Genomic DNA, 15425 nt, shown 5'->3' with positions numbered 1-15425 from the left:
CGGTACCGGGAACTGAACTCACGACCTTGCGCTTGCCAGGCAGGCGCTTTTGCCGCTGAGCTAAATCCCCAGCCCCGTGTTTCCGATTTATTTCACTTATGATTATGGTCTCAAGATCCATCGAGTTAGGTAAGAATGTCTCAATTTTATCCTTCTTTATGGCTGAGTAATACTCCATTCTATGAGATGTACTTTTGTGTGCAAGTGATCTATGGCGTGCTCTCAGGAGAAATTTATAAGGGAGCAGGGGTGGCAGGAGAAGGCAGGGGAGGAGCTAATCAACGGTGTGATTGTTAGGTGATATCCAAATTCAGTATGATCCTGTAGAAAGTTCTGAAGCATTAATTGCATTGTAGACTGTGTCCTGTCTTAAAGCCGGGGGTTATGTACCTGTCAGCTTTGGACTTCCAAGTTTAAACTCAAGTTTACCTGGCATTTGTGGATTTCTAATCCTAGGGGAAACTATAGTCACCCAAAGGCAATTCTTGAATAAGGACAGAAGGTACAAGTCCTTGGAAGTCACGTATAAGAAAACTGGGAGAAGAGAGCACATCTCTAACAAAAGGACCCCAGGAGATCTGAATGCAGCACTGTTAAGAATAATGATGATAGTCTGCCACTAATTAAATGCTGACTTTCTTGGCAGCACTGTTCTAAGCTTTTTGTATTAGCTCACTTAATTCCAACAACAATTTTATGAAGCAGCTAATATTATTTCTATTTTGTCAAATGAGGAAGTGGGATTTGTCTACAGAAATATCTTGTCTAAAGTGACCTAAGGAGCTACATGTGGTGGTATGTGCCTATAATTCCAGTACTCTTTGGAGGCAGAGGCAGGAAAATCACAAGTTTGAGCCCAGCCTGGACAATTTAGCAAGTTAGTAAGATCCTGTGTCAAACTGAAAAATAAACAGCATGGGGAATGTCACTCAGTGAAAAGGCCTTGGCTTCAATCCCCAATATTGTAAAAAACTAAAACAACATGAGCAGGACCTAAAGGTTTCATGGTGCAACTAAGATTCTAATTCTGGATGTGCAATTCAAGAGCATGTGTCCTAGACATGATGCTGCCCACTTTGCCATGACTTCTCTATGCAGGGAGCTTCTAAGATTGGCCAGAGCTGAGTCATTCAGCCTGAGCTCCTATTTTGGGAGCTCATAACAAAGTGAGAACACATCTAACAGTCATGTGAGACAATTGATACTAGTCACATTTGTTCTGCTACTACCAAGAAAGTTTTAAATGCTAGAAAATCAGTGATTTTACTCTTGACAGGTCTGTGATATTTTACATGATTTGGCTGAATTCATTTATTTAGAGAATAAAGAGACAAAGGAAAAATTGAATGGTAAAAGGAAAAGGGAATATAATAGATTATTTCAAAAAGTTACAGATGATGACAGAAGTGAATATCATGAACAAATTGTATTCATTAATTATACTTCCATTTTTCCTGGGATTTGTTCATAAAATTATTTCTTCCTAAATGAAGTGATTTTTAAGTTCCCTGAGAGTGTTCTCAGTAAGTAGTTAACATATCATCCTCCATAAACAATATGACTTCAGGCAGCACATTAGAAAATTTAGTTACTCTCATGACTGGATCACTAATCCTGAAAATATCATTTCTTTTTTTTTTTTTTTTTTTTTTTTTTTTGATTTTTCTCCCGTACCGGGAACCGAACTCATGACCTTGCGCTTGCCAAGCAGGCGCTTTTGCTGCTGAGCTAAATCCCCAGCCCCATTAAAATATCATTTCTGATTTCTTTAAAAGGATTCACTGAAACTTGTTGCCACCTGAATTTTAGTTGTAGAAAAAGGCAATCATTTTGATCAAAGCCTTTATTTCCTCAAGATTATCTGAATAGCTTAGAATAGTAGAAAGGAAATCTGGTCTCTTAACAAGGAAATAAAGATCAATCAATAATTTTTCAGGATAGGCCCAATTTTCAGGATCCTAGTTGCTTTAGGGGTATTGAATATTTTGGGACATATAAAGATAATATTATGATAAGTTTTCTGCTCAAGTAAAATAAGTATACCTGCCATGGGCTGGGGTGTGGGTCAGTGGTATAGCATTTGCTTGTCATGCACAAGGCCCTGAATCCCACCCACAGAACCAAAAGATAAAATAAATAAAAAAAACGTAAGATTCAGATTATAGTTTGGAGAGCCAGACAAAATATAAAAGCTACAAACTTCACAGCTGACTGTGACCAAGGAGGGAACTCTCTTTCTATGTATTTATACGTGTATGTTTTCTTCAGGGGTGAGATGTAATAACCAATGTATTTACTAACTAGGTCAGTACAGAATGTAAACAATCACAGTGTTGCAGCCAATCAGATTGACCATGTAACAACTGAAAACATATCATTCAACCAATCAGAATGGGCACTGGGTAAAATATAGCTGAGCTCATGCCCACGGAACCTGCTAAATATTAGCGCTACCTAAAACAGATATGAAACTCAACTGTGCCCTGATTACCCAACTTTCCTCACACAGACTCTTATTTCAAGAAATTCAAGGCTGGGGATATAGCTCAGTGGCACAAGTGCCTGCCTGGCAAGCTCAAGGTCATAAGTTTGATCCCTGGTACTGCAAAAAAAAAAGAAAGAAAGAAAGAAAGAAAGAAAGAAAGAAAGAAAGAGAGAAAAGTATTTTTGGGCTGTGCGTGGTGGTGCAGGCCTGTAATCCGAGCACTCGAGAGGCTGAGGCAGGAGGATCGTTTCAAGGCCAGCCTGGGCTACAAAGTGAGCTCAAGGCCCGCCTGAACTGCATAGCGAGACCCTGTCTCAAAAAGACCAAAAAAAAAAAAAAAAAAAACAAAGAAAAAGAAATTCAAGTGATTTGAGAATACCATGGGAACCTTTCACTTCCCAGATTTCTTTCTTCTTCTCCTAGCAAATCTCCAGTAAGACTGACCTGAGAAAGACATTCCAAATCAATAATAGCTAACATTTTTGACACTTAGGTGCTAGGCATTGCACATGCAGTATCTTCTGTAATCCTTACACTAATCTTATGAGGTAGGTACTATTATTAGTCCTGATTTACCCATGAGGAAACCAAGGCATGGAAAATTTGAGTAATGTGTTAGTTTTCCATCACTGTAACAAAATACCTGATATCATCAACTTAAAAATAGGAAGATTGTATTTTGGCTCAAGATCTCAGAGTTTTTAGTCCATGGATACTTGTCCATATTGCTTTGGGCTTGTGGCGGCACAGTACATCATGGTCTGAGCATGTGGCAGAACAGGCTACTCACTTCATGGTGGCCAGAAAGCAAACAAGAGGCAGGGACTGGCCTTCAAAATCCCATAAGCACACACCCCAAGAGTCCTAAAACCTCTCAATCATTCAACCTTTTAAAGATTTCACCACCTCCCATCAACACTGCAAGCTGAGAATCCAGCCTTTCACACATGGACCTTTAGGAGAGTCCACACGCAAACTAAAATTACTTAGAGTTATGCAACTAATACACATAAGAGTTGGTATTCAAATTTGGGTAGCTCTTCTTAACTACTACGATGCTATTAACATGTGAATGCTCTCATCAACACTGTATTATTAACACAGTTCCATACTACTACCTGGCTAAGGGGAGAAGTGCCAAAGGTACTTTTTAATTTTGGGGTGTTTCTGGAAACCAGTACCTGACCAACATCTGTCTCTAGTGCTGTCCCGTTTGCCCCATTCCTGATCTTAATTGCTTCGAATAAACAGAAAGCAGTCAAGGAAGGCTGAAACAATAAAAGAACATTACCTTATTCTCTTTTCCTCCACTTTTTTCAGATATTCATCTCTCTTAAGGACTCCCAGGATCATTTCCTTTTCATGATCTAATAAAAATGAGAGATTGATGAATTCTGAGGTCTTGGACATGATATTTCAGCAGCAGCTCTGAGCAGCAGTAATTGAATCTTCCAGAAAGTGGACTGATATGTACAATTGTTAAAATTCCCCCTGACCAACTCAGAGTCACTCAATTGTTCAGGTACAGTGCTTTTTAGAAGGCCTCTGCAGAACTGCTGATGGTAGCTAGGTATTCTTTCAGGCTACACAGAAAACATGCTTTGCTGAGATTGCATTCCAAAACAGTCATTACTGTTTTAACTGGAAAAGATTGCCAAAGTCTTTGCTGTGATGTCCAGTCAGGCAGCAACTGAGCTCCACTAATGATGCTCCACTTCAATCCTCCATAAAGCTACAGGACAGAAATCATACGTCCTGTGGCAGAATGTAGAAAGCACTGAAAAGGTAAAGAAAACGAAGAAGAGGAAAATTAATCATGTTGTTTCCCATAGCACTTGTAAAACTCTCTAATTTTTGAAATATTGATGCATCTAACTGAAAAACTTTTTTAAATCAGTAAGCATGCATTCATCAAATATTTGTTTCATGTTTTTATAAATCATGAGCTAATATTTATATTGAGTCCATTCCAGGTTCTCTACACAAATTCAGTTTTCTCCTTTATAATTAGCTTCCTCTGCCAGCCAGATGCAATCACCTCTCACATATGAACTGGGTCACCACCTTGGGACAGTTAAGTGGACAGGTCAGTGCCCTGTGCAGCTCCATCCTTCTTCCTTTCTCTCCCCACAAGTAGGACTACAGCAGGAAGAGCACTGCTGGTGAAACTGTTATGTATCAACCTATGTATATCTCACAAAAAATGCTCAATGAAAAAATTAAGTTGCAGAAAAAAAACATGCAGAATGAAGAATGTAATGTGTAAAAATATTATATTTAATTATGAAGACACATTTGTAGTAAAAGTTTAGATAAATTCATGAAAAGTTCAAGGTCATGTTTACCTCTGGGGACAAAGAGACATGTAAGCAGAGAGGTAAACCTGGGAGCTTTATCTGCATTGAGTAATGCTTTATCCTGAAAAAGAGAATTTATGCCAAATAATTTATATGGTTGGTTGCAAATTATTCCAGGCATGCATTATATATTCTAGACCCCTCCCTTATCTACAGTCTCACTTTTTGCAGTTTCAGTAACCGCAGTAACTGCAGTCTGAAAATATAAAAATGAAAATTCCAGAAACAAGCAACTCAGAAGTTTTAACTTGTGTGTTGTTCTGAATAGTGTGGTGAAATCCTGTGCCAGCCCCTTCTGGTCTGCTCAGGATATGACACCTCCCATTGTTCAGGGTATGTACATTATGTGTACTACCTGCCTGTGTGTCCTCTTGTTTATCCCTATCACAGTGATTTCTTCAAGTAATCCTTATCTTACTTAATACTGGTCCCAGAAAGCAAAAGGTGAGATGCAAATGATGTACCACAGAAAGAGCATGAAACACAGATGGACAGATTAATTCTGGTACTATGTGGCTACACTGCGATACATATATGAAAAAATTATATATATTTTGGTATCATATATATTTTGGTATCATCTGCAGTTTCACACATACTGTGGGCATTGGGACAAGTCCTCTGCAGATAAGAAGGTGATATTACAATGTGAAATGGATGTTTTAAAACTACCTCCTTGTTAACAGAAGAAACTTTCCAGCCCCGAGTGTAATGGTGCACACCTATAATCTCAGCTAGCTGGGAACCTGAGGGAGGAAGGTGACAAGTTTGGGGCCAGCGTGGGCAATTTAGCAAGATCCTCTCTCAAAATAAAATAAAAAGGGTTGAGCATATACCTCAGTGGTAGAGTATTTGCCTAGCATGCATGAAGCATTGGATTCAATCTTCAGTACCACTGGAAGAAGAAAAGGAAGAGGAGGGGGGAAGTGAGGGAAGGGGGAGGGGGAAGGAAAAGAGAGAGGAGGAAGAGGAGGGAGAAAGGGGGAAGGGAGGAAGTGGAGGAGACGTTTTCTCTCCTTAGCTTTTCAGTACATTTCATTGGTTTTCTACCTGACTCTCTCTGTACAGCACTTAAGAATGATGAATTTCAGGGTGACTTGCTGAATTTTGTAATTCAGCGTCATCCCGAGACACTGTCTCTGTGCTTCCTCTAGGTCTATGCGCTGAAATCTGCACTCAGGTTACACTTGGTTTGCTTGGTTCACACCAGGCTTCCAGACATAGATACCTACTCAAAGGCTGTCATGAAGCTTCCCCATAACTATAAAGTTAGGCTGATCTCAAAATCTAGATCTGAAAGGACAGGATGTTGTCCAGATGCTTCCTAACATTTCAAAGTCTATGTGTCTGTTATATATACTGTGCACCCAACCAGAACTTTGTTGAAATGACTCAAATTGAATTGCTTCCTATGGACCAAAAGACAGTCCCTTCTGAATACAATGTGTCAATAACTGCTGCTTGTTTGGCTTTCATATAGGCTTCCCTCCATCTCCAAAACCCTGGACGCAGCAGGGATCAAGAGGCCCTACAGTAGAAAGCTATGAGAAGGAAGAAGGTTAGTGCAGAGTGTAATGTTTGGGATTTACATCACTGTCAACTCTTGTTTCCTCAGGTAAAGAACACAACTGGTTTTTCCAGACCCTGTGTGTCTCATATGGTTTTAGGCTGAAATGGAAAAAATAATTGGAAACTCAATGAATGACTATGTTATCCTCACAGTCCAGTAAACTCTAGAAATATTTTATGTTCAAAATGTCAGATTTAGAATTTCTTATGTGAATATTCTGCAGAATTGTATTTAGATATTCTAGGAGTAGGGAGCTATGAAAATGCTTGAACTGGGGCTGATGGTTATCTCTGAAGAGATGAAACATGGGTTCAAACTAAACCAAACACAGAAGACTCAGTGGGCAGTGCCGGAACATTCACTTCCCAAGGGACACCTCTATTAGAAGCCAACTTACAAAGAAGAATCTGGAAGAAAATGAAATTTTACCACAGGAAATTAGTTGTATGATTTGAGTGATTCATGGTATGAAAATTTCCCAGGTGGCAGTTCCATCACCCAACCAGGGTAACACACATTTAAAAATAATAGGCATTTATATCCAAGAAAAAAGACAGGGTCTATCTGAATATATTTGATTATTAGGTATTGCAAAAGGAGTGTTAAAAATAGAATGTTTATGGGCATGCCTGGGATGAAATTAACAGAAAGAAAACTAATTTCCTGTTTGCATATTACTTTGTGACAACACAACAGTTAGATAAAGCTCAGCACACTTATAGAGATATTTAGAATACAAGCTGAATAGTGTATGCATAAATCACTTGAGGATGCCTTTCAGATAGATTAGCAGTCATTCTGCAAGACAGCTGTAATTCGAATACCACACAAATTCACATGGCTGTCAAAAAATGAGAACTGCCTCAGAGATAGAGATTCTGTATGAAGAGGGAAAAAAGTAGTACTCATGCTATGAAAGAGTTGAGCAGATGCTGTGGAATTGCAAATATTTAGTTTCAATAGAGCAATTTCCTCTCACATGTGCTACTCTTCATGGTATATTATATGAGAATGCCACAGCTGAGACTTTTTAAAAAATTCTTATTACTGTTGGTTCTCCAAACAAGTGCCGTGGACTTTATATTCATACTTCAAGAGGAGCATTCTGAGAATATTGCACAATCATCACGGCTAACACTTCCCCATAAAATATTATCAGATGTTCTGTGGAATTTTTTAAAAAGGTCTACAGTCTAACAAAATTGTGGATATGTACATTTTAACCAAGTTAATTATTTTCTTCTACAGAGAGCCTCTCTTAATCTTCAATACTTTAATATTCATTGTAAATTTCTACAGAACTCTTAGTTTAGAAAACAATATTATTGGTTCTTATCTTGGAACTATTTATTTAATTTTGTTAAATGGAAGACTTCTTCTGTCCTACAAATGCTGGTTAGGAGAAAATTTAAACAAAATCTTTAGGAGATAAAGATGTGAATGAAAAATTAGAAGTTTCATTTACATTAAATATATTTATCAATAGTGAAAATTTTGAAATCAACTGTTACAGACATACTATGGTATATTTTTAAAATTAAGTATTTAAAATACATGATATGAAAATTATGTAACTTACATTGTTATTTTAAAATAGGAAGATGTGCTTGTAAATGCATATACGTTTAACGCAATACATATTGATATGTAATACATATGGATCCACAGGAAAAGGTAAAGAATGATGGGTATTAGTCTATGAATAGTGTTTCCTAAAGAGGTCGCAGTTAGATTGTCAGGAGTTTGAGAAGGATAATAGGAAATTTATTTCATGAATTTATGTTCATTGTTTTATCATGTTCATATAATTATATAGTATTTATATCTTTTAAAATTTTAAGAAGCAATAAAATTTAGTAACTGTCTGAATTTAAAAGTAAAGAGGGAAATATGTGGAAAAGAATTTAATCCTGAAAGAATACAGGTGATATTACCAGCAATACAGACATAAGGGAGGGGAAGAATGTGTTAGGGTGGGTAATTATGGTTTTGGGCTTCAGATGCTGTGAATTGTGTGACACCACTTTAGTTTTTCAAAAGTTTTCTGTCTCTATTCTTGCTCTTCTATATGAGATCCCTCCAAAGCACAAATCTGACAATTGTCACTCTAATAGTAAGAACACTTCACATATTTACTCTTGTTTGCTTGTTACTGTAGCTAAGAGATACATCACTAAAGTGGATTGGTCAAAAACCAAAGTATAATTAAAGACCAAAATAAAGAAAAGGTGATATTTATATGCAGTTGAGTACTACTCTGTCATAAAGATGATAAATTTGATTCATTTGTAGGAAAATGGATGGAACTTGAAACTAGAAATGTAAGTGAAATAAATCAGACACACAAGCCTAAATATCGTGGTTTCTCTCATATGTGAAACCCAAAGTATAAATGAATTAATGAGCAAAATAAAAGAAAGATAATATGAAAGAGGGAGATGAAATTTTTTGGAAAAAGGAAGGGAACTAAGTGATAGAGATAGAAGGGTAGAGGGAAGGGGAAGGTAAGGAGATTTTTAAAAAAAGTTAAGATGTGTCATGTACGTGTATAACTCCCCACAACCGTTGTAATCATTATGTATTACAAACATGTACCAAAAAAAAAAAAAGCCTCCCCAATATATCTCCATTCCCTTTGACCCAAAAAATACCCACAGATATTTGGTTTCTTAACTTTCTATAAAGAATTATATCTTAGAATTACTTTGAAAAGTTACATTTTAATAATAAGCATTTTTTAAAACGGTTAGATTGTTTTATGTATGATAACATGCTGGAAGGGTCACAATATGAAGGTAAGTGAAGAAATCAATATAAAACTGCTAATGAAATGTGATACCTAAATACTATAAAAGAAAGAATGGTGACAAATAAACCAAAATACATACAAGTTCTGAGTAGTTACATTGTGGTTGGATTTTCATGTCTTTACAACCTTCTCTATTTGCGTGTTTTTACAATGGATACATGAAAATCAGTATTTTAAAAACTAGCAAATGCCATTTCTGTCAATAATATATTTCAGCCATATTAGTTCAGCTTCATATGTCATGATACACAATGCACATAATCCACTGGTCACCATGCTCCACCACAGAATAGCAAAATGGTAGGAGGATCATAGGGTAGGGCAGTAGAACCTTGACTTTAATACCACTATTTTTAAAGTAGTGTTAAATTTACCAAGGCATGCTGACTCTGAAAAAACAAACTCCAAAAGAATACACAGAATCAATCATGAAGTATATAAATGCTCATGCAATTAACATTTGAAAACTGTGTGTCAGAAACTGCTCCTGATCTAGGGGATGCATACATAAAGAAAGTTTGGGTCCTGTTCTCAAGGGGCCTGTTTACTTTCTAATGGTAACAGATATGAACATAAAAAATCATAAATGCTAACTTTGGCTCTGAGAACATGAAGAAAAGAGCAAATAGAAAGAGGATAGTGATTCTAGGTTGTAAGCACAAGCAAATGTGAAAAGTCACAAGAACACATGACCAGTCCAGAAAACAGTGAATAACTCCAGACTGGGGCTGGGTCAATGTCAGAGAGGTAAGAGGAAGGAGGATGCCAGGGAGAAGTGAATTTGATTTTTGAATGAGTTATCTTGGCTTTATCCAGTGTTTTTCAAACTCTGTCTTTAGGAATGTTTTTTTTTTTTTTTAAGAACAGCAAGATGAGTAACCAAGATTGTGGAGTCCATTCTTGCCTCAAGTAGAACAGCTCTGCTTTCAATCATTTGGTAAGTTGGATTTCTTAGTAGGATTTTATTTAAATAAAGAGTGTCATGATGTCTTTAATTCTTCTGGGAAAATACCCAGAAGGGGAATAGCTGGGATAAATGGGACTTCTAATCCTAGTTTTGTGAGGAATCTCCACACTGATTTCCACAGTGGTAATCTGAGCAATGCAGTTGAAGATAGCGATATGTAATGTAACAACCACTGTTGATTCGTATTATTTTGTCTTGAGCCTCTGTATCACTTTGAATGTTCTTCCTTTAATTTGTTTATGTTTGTGATACTGGTATGCTGCTACTGTTCTATTTCTTTGTTTGTTTCTCATTTACTACTTTGTTTAAAAATTTTAAAAAAAGAGTGTCAAGACCTTAGTCTCAATATTACTTCCATACTATCAAGATGCTGAATGCTTTAAAGCCAAGGAATACCACAGTCAGGTTTCTATTTTAAGTTTGTGTTTTGAAAGACCAGCATTGCACAGTGCTTGGCTGAAAGACAAGGTAGACACCAGGTAGACAATGAGGCTCTTGCAGGAGTGCCAGAGATAGATTATGAACTAAAACTGGATTAGTGGGAAAGGAATTAAAGACCATTCTTGAGATATTGGGGAACAATCTCAATAAGATCCACTTATCAACTAAATGGGGGTGGTATGAAGAAAGAAGAGTCACACAATTACAACATAGGGAACTGCAAATGTACTTAGATTTTAATATACATAAGAATGTCTGTGAGGTTGATTAAAATAGATTCCTTAAAGTCTACGACCAAAGATTCTGACTTAATAAAACTGGAGTAAAACCTAGGAATGTTGATAGTAATACTGTTAACAGGGATGGAGAGTATAAAACAGAGAAACCAGATCAGTGACAGCTGTGCAGAGAACAGCACAGATTGGGTAGGGTTGAGACCCAAGGACACACATAGAAATTGGGGCAGTAGGAGAAAATATCCTAGAAAGATGCCTTTAAAAGTTAGGTAACTTGAACAAGAAGATGCTGCTACAGGAGCAGGAACTCTGGTTCAAATGTAGACTGAAATTTTTAGTTGTGCAGTTTTGGAAACAAGACTGAACCTCTGTGTGCCTTTGTTACAAGGAAAATGCCGGGATAGTCTGAATCACGGTAAATCTTCAGAAAGTGTGAGAACGGTTACTATTATTAGTAGCAGTATTAGGCCTGTATTTTAGCCTCTGTTTCATATTTGTTGGCCCAGGTTCAGGAATTTTCTTAATATAATAAAAGATTTTTACTGGATTTAATCCTTGTTCAAGAACCTACTCTGGAGGTTGCGGTGGAACAATTTTTAGCTATATCCTCTTGAGCTTAAATATAACAGCAAACATGACTGTTATTCAGAAGAACAGTGAGGCTCAGACAGGAATTCACTTGAAAGAAAATCAATAGCTGTTTAGTTTGCTGTGTATTTGTTTAGAAAAAAACTTCCTGTGTTGAAAGCTGAAACTCTGTAATAGCCAGTAAACATAATTAGGTGGTGGCTGTGAATGGTTTGAAAGCAGTTAAATTCTTTCTTCCTGAACATGGCTGGTGAAAGCAGATCATTCAAATCTTTTTTTCTTAATGGGACTGACTGGACTTCCTTGAGGTTAAGATCAACAGCATTTTCTCTATGCTAGTCTCTGAATTAGAAGGAGGTGAGTCCTCACCACAAATTGGGTGTTTAGTACATATCTTGTTCTAACTATAATATTCAAAATAAGAATCATGCATTCATCTGTGGGCACTGCATCTTTGGATATACCATTATCTGTTGAAAGTTGGAAAAATACCTATTTTGCACCAAGCTTTTACTGCTTTGTTTGAAAATTCATCCTTGATACCATACCACTTGATTTAATGCAATAAATTTCAAAATTTTAATCACATACTAATTTAATTGTTATGTCAAGCCAGGAGACTGAAAATCATTGCTGTCCATACATAGCTCTTGGCAGGACATATAAATGGACTTCACTGTACTCTGCTATTTGAATTAAATATATTTGATATGGGGCTGGGGATTTAGCTCAGCGGCAAAAGCGCCTGCCTGGCAAGTGCAAGGTCGTGAGTTCGGTTCCCGGTACCGGAGAAAAACAAACAAACAAACAAACAAAAATATATATATATATTTGATATGACCTTACAGTATATTTTTGCTAAGTGGTGTTTGCTGAACTTTCATTTTTGTAATCTTGATAAAAGTATATTTACATTTAAAGTCTATTTTTGAACATAAGAACATCATTATCTGATAGTTATGTGTGAGGTCTGACTCCTTACACATATCCCCACTTCCCATGACATCTATGGTTTGGGGTAGCCTACCATTCCCATTCTTAGAAAACATTATCAACATTAAATAATTTTTTTAAACTATATTATTTAGTCTTGACTATTTTAGTTGACTTAGAAAGCTAAGTATCTTAGAGTTGTTTATAAAATTCATTTCCTTAATTTTCTTCTAAGTCCTGATACTCTTTGAAATATTTTCTGATAGCACAACACGGAAATAAAAATGCTACTAAAGGTTATTTACGGAACTTCCAAACATGAAATGAATTGGACATGTTTTAATGTAGGAACAGAGTGTTTCCTGGCATTTTGTTATAAAGATAAAATCAAATTAGCCTGAATAAGTTCACTGTTACAAAGATTGAAAACTAAATTATACTTTCACAAGAGTTACAAATGGTACTGTGCCTATTGGAAATGAGTAAGGTTATTAAAGTTTCAGTGAAGGTAAATTTGATTTTAATACTTTTTTTTCAGTGAAGAGGAAAGTGAAGGAAAACCTATTAATACTTGTAGCTGATAATGCTTAGGGGGAAAGTTAAAAATTAAGGTAAAAGAACATTCCAGTGAACAGAGGTAATTAAAATAAATAACTGTACTTCATAAATATGTATAGTAATGATGTAAATTTAGACAGAAAATTTAAAATTCCAATTTTAAAATTAACTTAATTTTTCTATCAGTATGTATTATAGTACATAATGATTATATTCCAAGAACTTAAAATTTTAGAATAATGAAATAAAATAGGAAAGAAAGCAAAATGCTAGGCCCCAAAACCAATGTGAACTTTTGAAACATTAGGAAAACAAAGATGAAAATTAATATGCAGTAATGCCCAGCAGCATAAATTAAGTATAAAGCAAGATAAAGCATCAGCATTTCAGACTTTGATGCTCAAATATAAAATCATGGATGAGAAGAACCACACTCTTTTTGCCTAGGATTACTGCATATTGGGGATACTTATTTAAATAATTTTTATCTGTTGTGAAAAATTATCAAGTATTTCATGGCATTTGTTGAGGAAAACGAGCTACAGCAATGGAACTCCAGAGCCTGCCCTCTCAGGCAGATGACACAGCACAGAGGTGCTGAGATGTTGTCATTCAAATGGTTTCACTTGGGGCTGGGGATTTAGCTCAGTGGCAAAAACGCCTGCCTGGCAGGCGCAAGGTCGTGAGTTCGGTTCCTGGTACCAGAGAAAAACCAAAAAAAAAAAAAAAAAACCAAAAAACAAATGGTTTCACTTAATGTTCATGCCTCCTTAGTGTGTCTTTGCTCAGTTCTGCCTCAGACAACAAGATCAGTTTTCATATGACTACTGAGGGTTGGGTTAGGAGCAGTGTCTATCCTATGCTTCTGCAGTTCCATTCTTGATGCATCTGACCCTCATCTGATTTCGTGATTTTAATAACTGACTCCCACCTTGTACCCACACCCAGCTTGCTAGCCCTTGCCACCTCTTCTGTACTTGAAGGACATTGTGCTGACCTGGTTTTTAAGTATGGTGCATCTATTAACCCTTTTAATCCTACAACATTCCTGTGAATGCAAACCATTATTACTCCCATTTTACAAGTGAGTAAATCCAAGAACAGGGAAGCTAACTAAAATGTCCAAAATTTGGAACAGCTGATAATAATAGAGTTGATAAGAGTAGAACCGCAATAGAGCTGGGATTGATACTCAGGTTATATGAATGTAGGGCCCAAGTTGTCAACCCATACACATAGTAGTTAAGACCAGAGGTTATTACCTTAGGGATTTGGGCCCTGCTTCTCATTTATTCTTCTAATAAAAAATCGTACTTTACATTTATATGGTGCTTCACAGTTCAAGATGGTTTTGCCACCATAACGTGATTTATTCCTTGTTTCCAATGCATGAGACAGGATGACTGAGGCAGTGAATGGGAGAATCAGAACTTGAATGTGGGTGTTTGGCTGTGTTCTTTCTACTATCCTCATTATTCTCTGTCTGGGATTTACAAACAGAAGATATTCATTAGGTGTGGACTTTCTGATGGAAGTTGGGCCTGATCAAGATTGCGAATTCTAGGTAGTTCTGACTGAGGAAGGAAAGGATGAAAAACTAGAGGAAAAAAAAGAAAGATGAGAAAGGATGACTGTTAGATATACTATGGTGCATGAAAGGAAAAGATTTGGTAGTGATTTGGGTATTGAAATGAAAGGAAAAATTAGAAACAAAACCAGCCTTAAGATTTCAAGTATAAGAAACCAGATGATCATCAATACTATTAGCAGAAACACTGTGAAAGAAGTGGTTTGACACAAAATGGATTAGTTCCGTTATAACTGTGATGAATGTTAGGTGACAGTTGGACTTACAAGTAGGAAAACATATAATATATAACACATGGAAAGATCAAACCTGAACATGGACATCCGTTTAGCAATGATACTTAAAACCACAATGAAAAGCCACGGGTAGAAGGAAAAGGCAATAGGTTATGTTCTAAGTGCTAAACCTATAGGAGAATCTAGTATGTAAAGAAAGAAGAAGAAAAGGAGATGAGGAAAGTAATAAAAAGTAGATGAATAAATAATACAAAGTAATAGACAAGAAGGGAGGGGAAAATTCAAGAAACAGGAACTGATCATACATGTCAGATAAAACAAAGCAGACACTTGGAATGAGGTTTGGAAAATATTCATCAGAGCAATTATCACGATTTAAATTAATTATTAGGGTAAATTTACACCCTTCCTCATTAGACTACAAGCACATAAAGGCAGACAAAATTGTTCCCTACTATAAATCCAGTGGCTATCTATATCTACCTATCTATCTATCTATCTATCTATCTATCTATCTATCTACCTATTGTGTTTTTCATACAAAGGAAATCACACTATATTTAAGCTTGTGCATCTAACTTATTTCACATAACATTATGTTCTCAAGTTTCATCCATTTACCAACAAAAATATATCTGGTTTCTCTTCAGATCATAT

The 15425-nt window shown here is 36.2% G+C and overlaps 1 protein-coding gene across 1 annotated transcript in view; it reads right to left on the bottom strand.

Moving 5' to 3' along the window:
- Positions 1-15425, bottom strand: part of Sytl5 (synaptotagmin-like 5) — a 133552-nt gene that overhangs the window by 114683 nt on the left and 3444 nt on the right. Inside the window, exon 2 of the mRNA XM_005414815.2 lies at positions 3777-4262. Within this exon, the coding sequence (XP_005414872.1) occupies positions 3777-3895 (119 nt within the window). The 5' untranslated portion in view covers positions 3896-4262. The remainder of the gene's footprint in view (positions 1-3776; positions 4263-15425) is intronic.

This window comes from Chinchilla lanigera, unplaced genomic scaffold, assembly GCF_000276665.1.
Source record: "Chinchilla lanigera isolate Chin_1 unplaced genomic scaffold, ChiLan1.0 scaffold00200, whole genome shotgun sequence".
NCBI classification, from domain to species: Eukaryota; Metazoa; Chordata; class Mammalia; order Rodentia; family Chinchillidae; genus Chinchilla; species Chinchilla lanigera.
The sequence above is the reverse complement of the archived record's forward strand: the minus strand, read 5'-3'. Positions and strand labels throughout refer to the sequence as shown.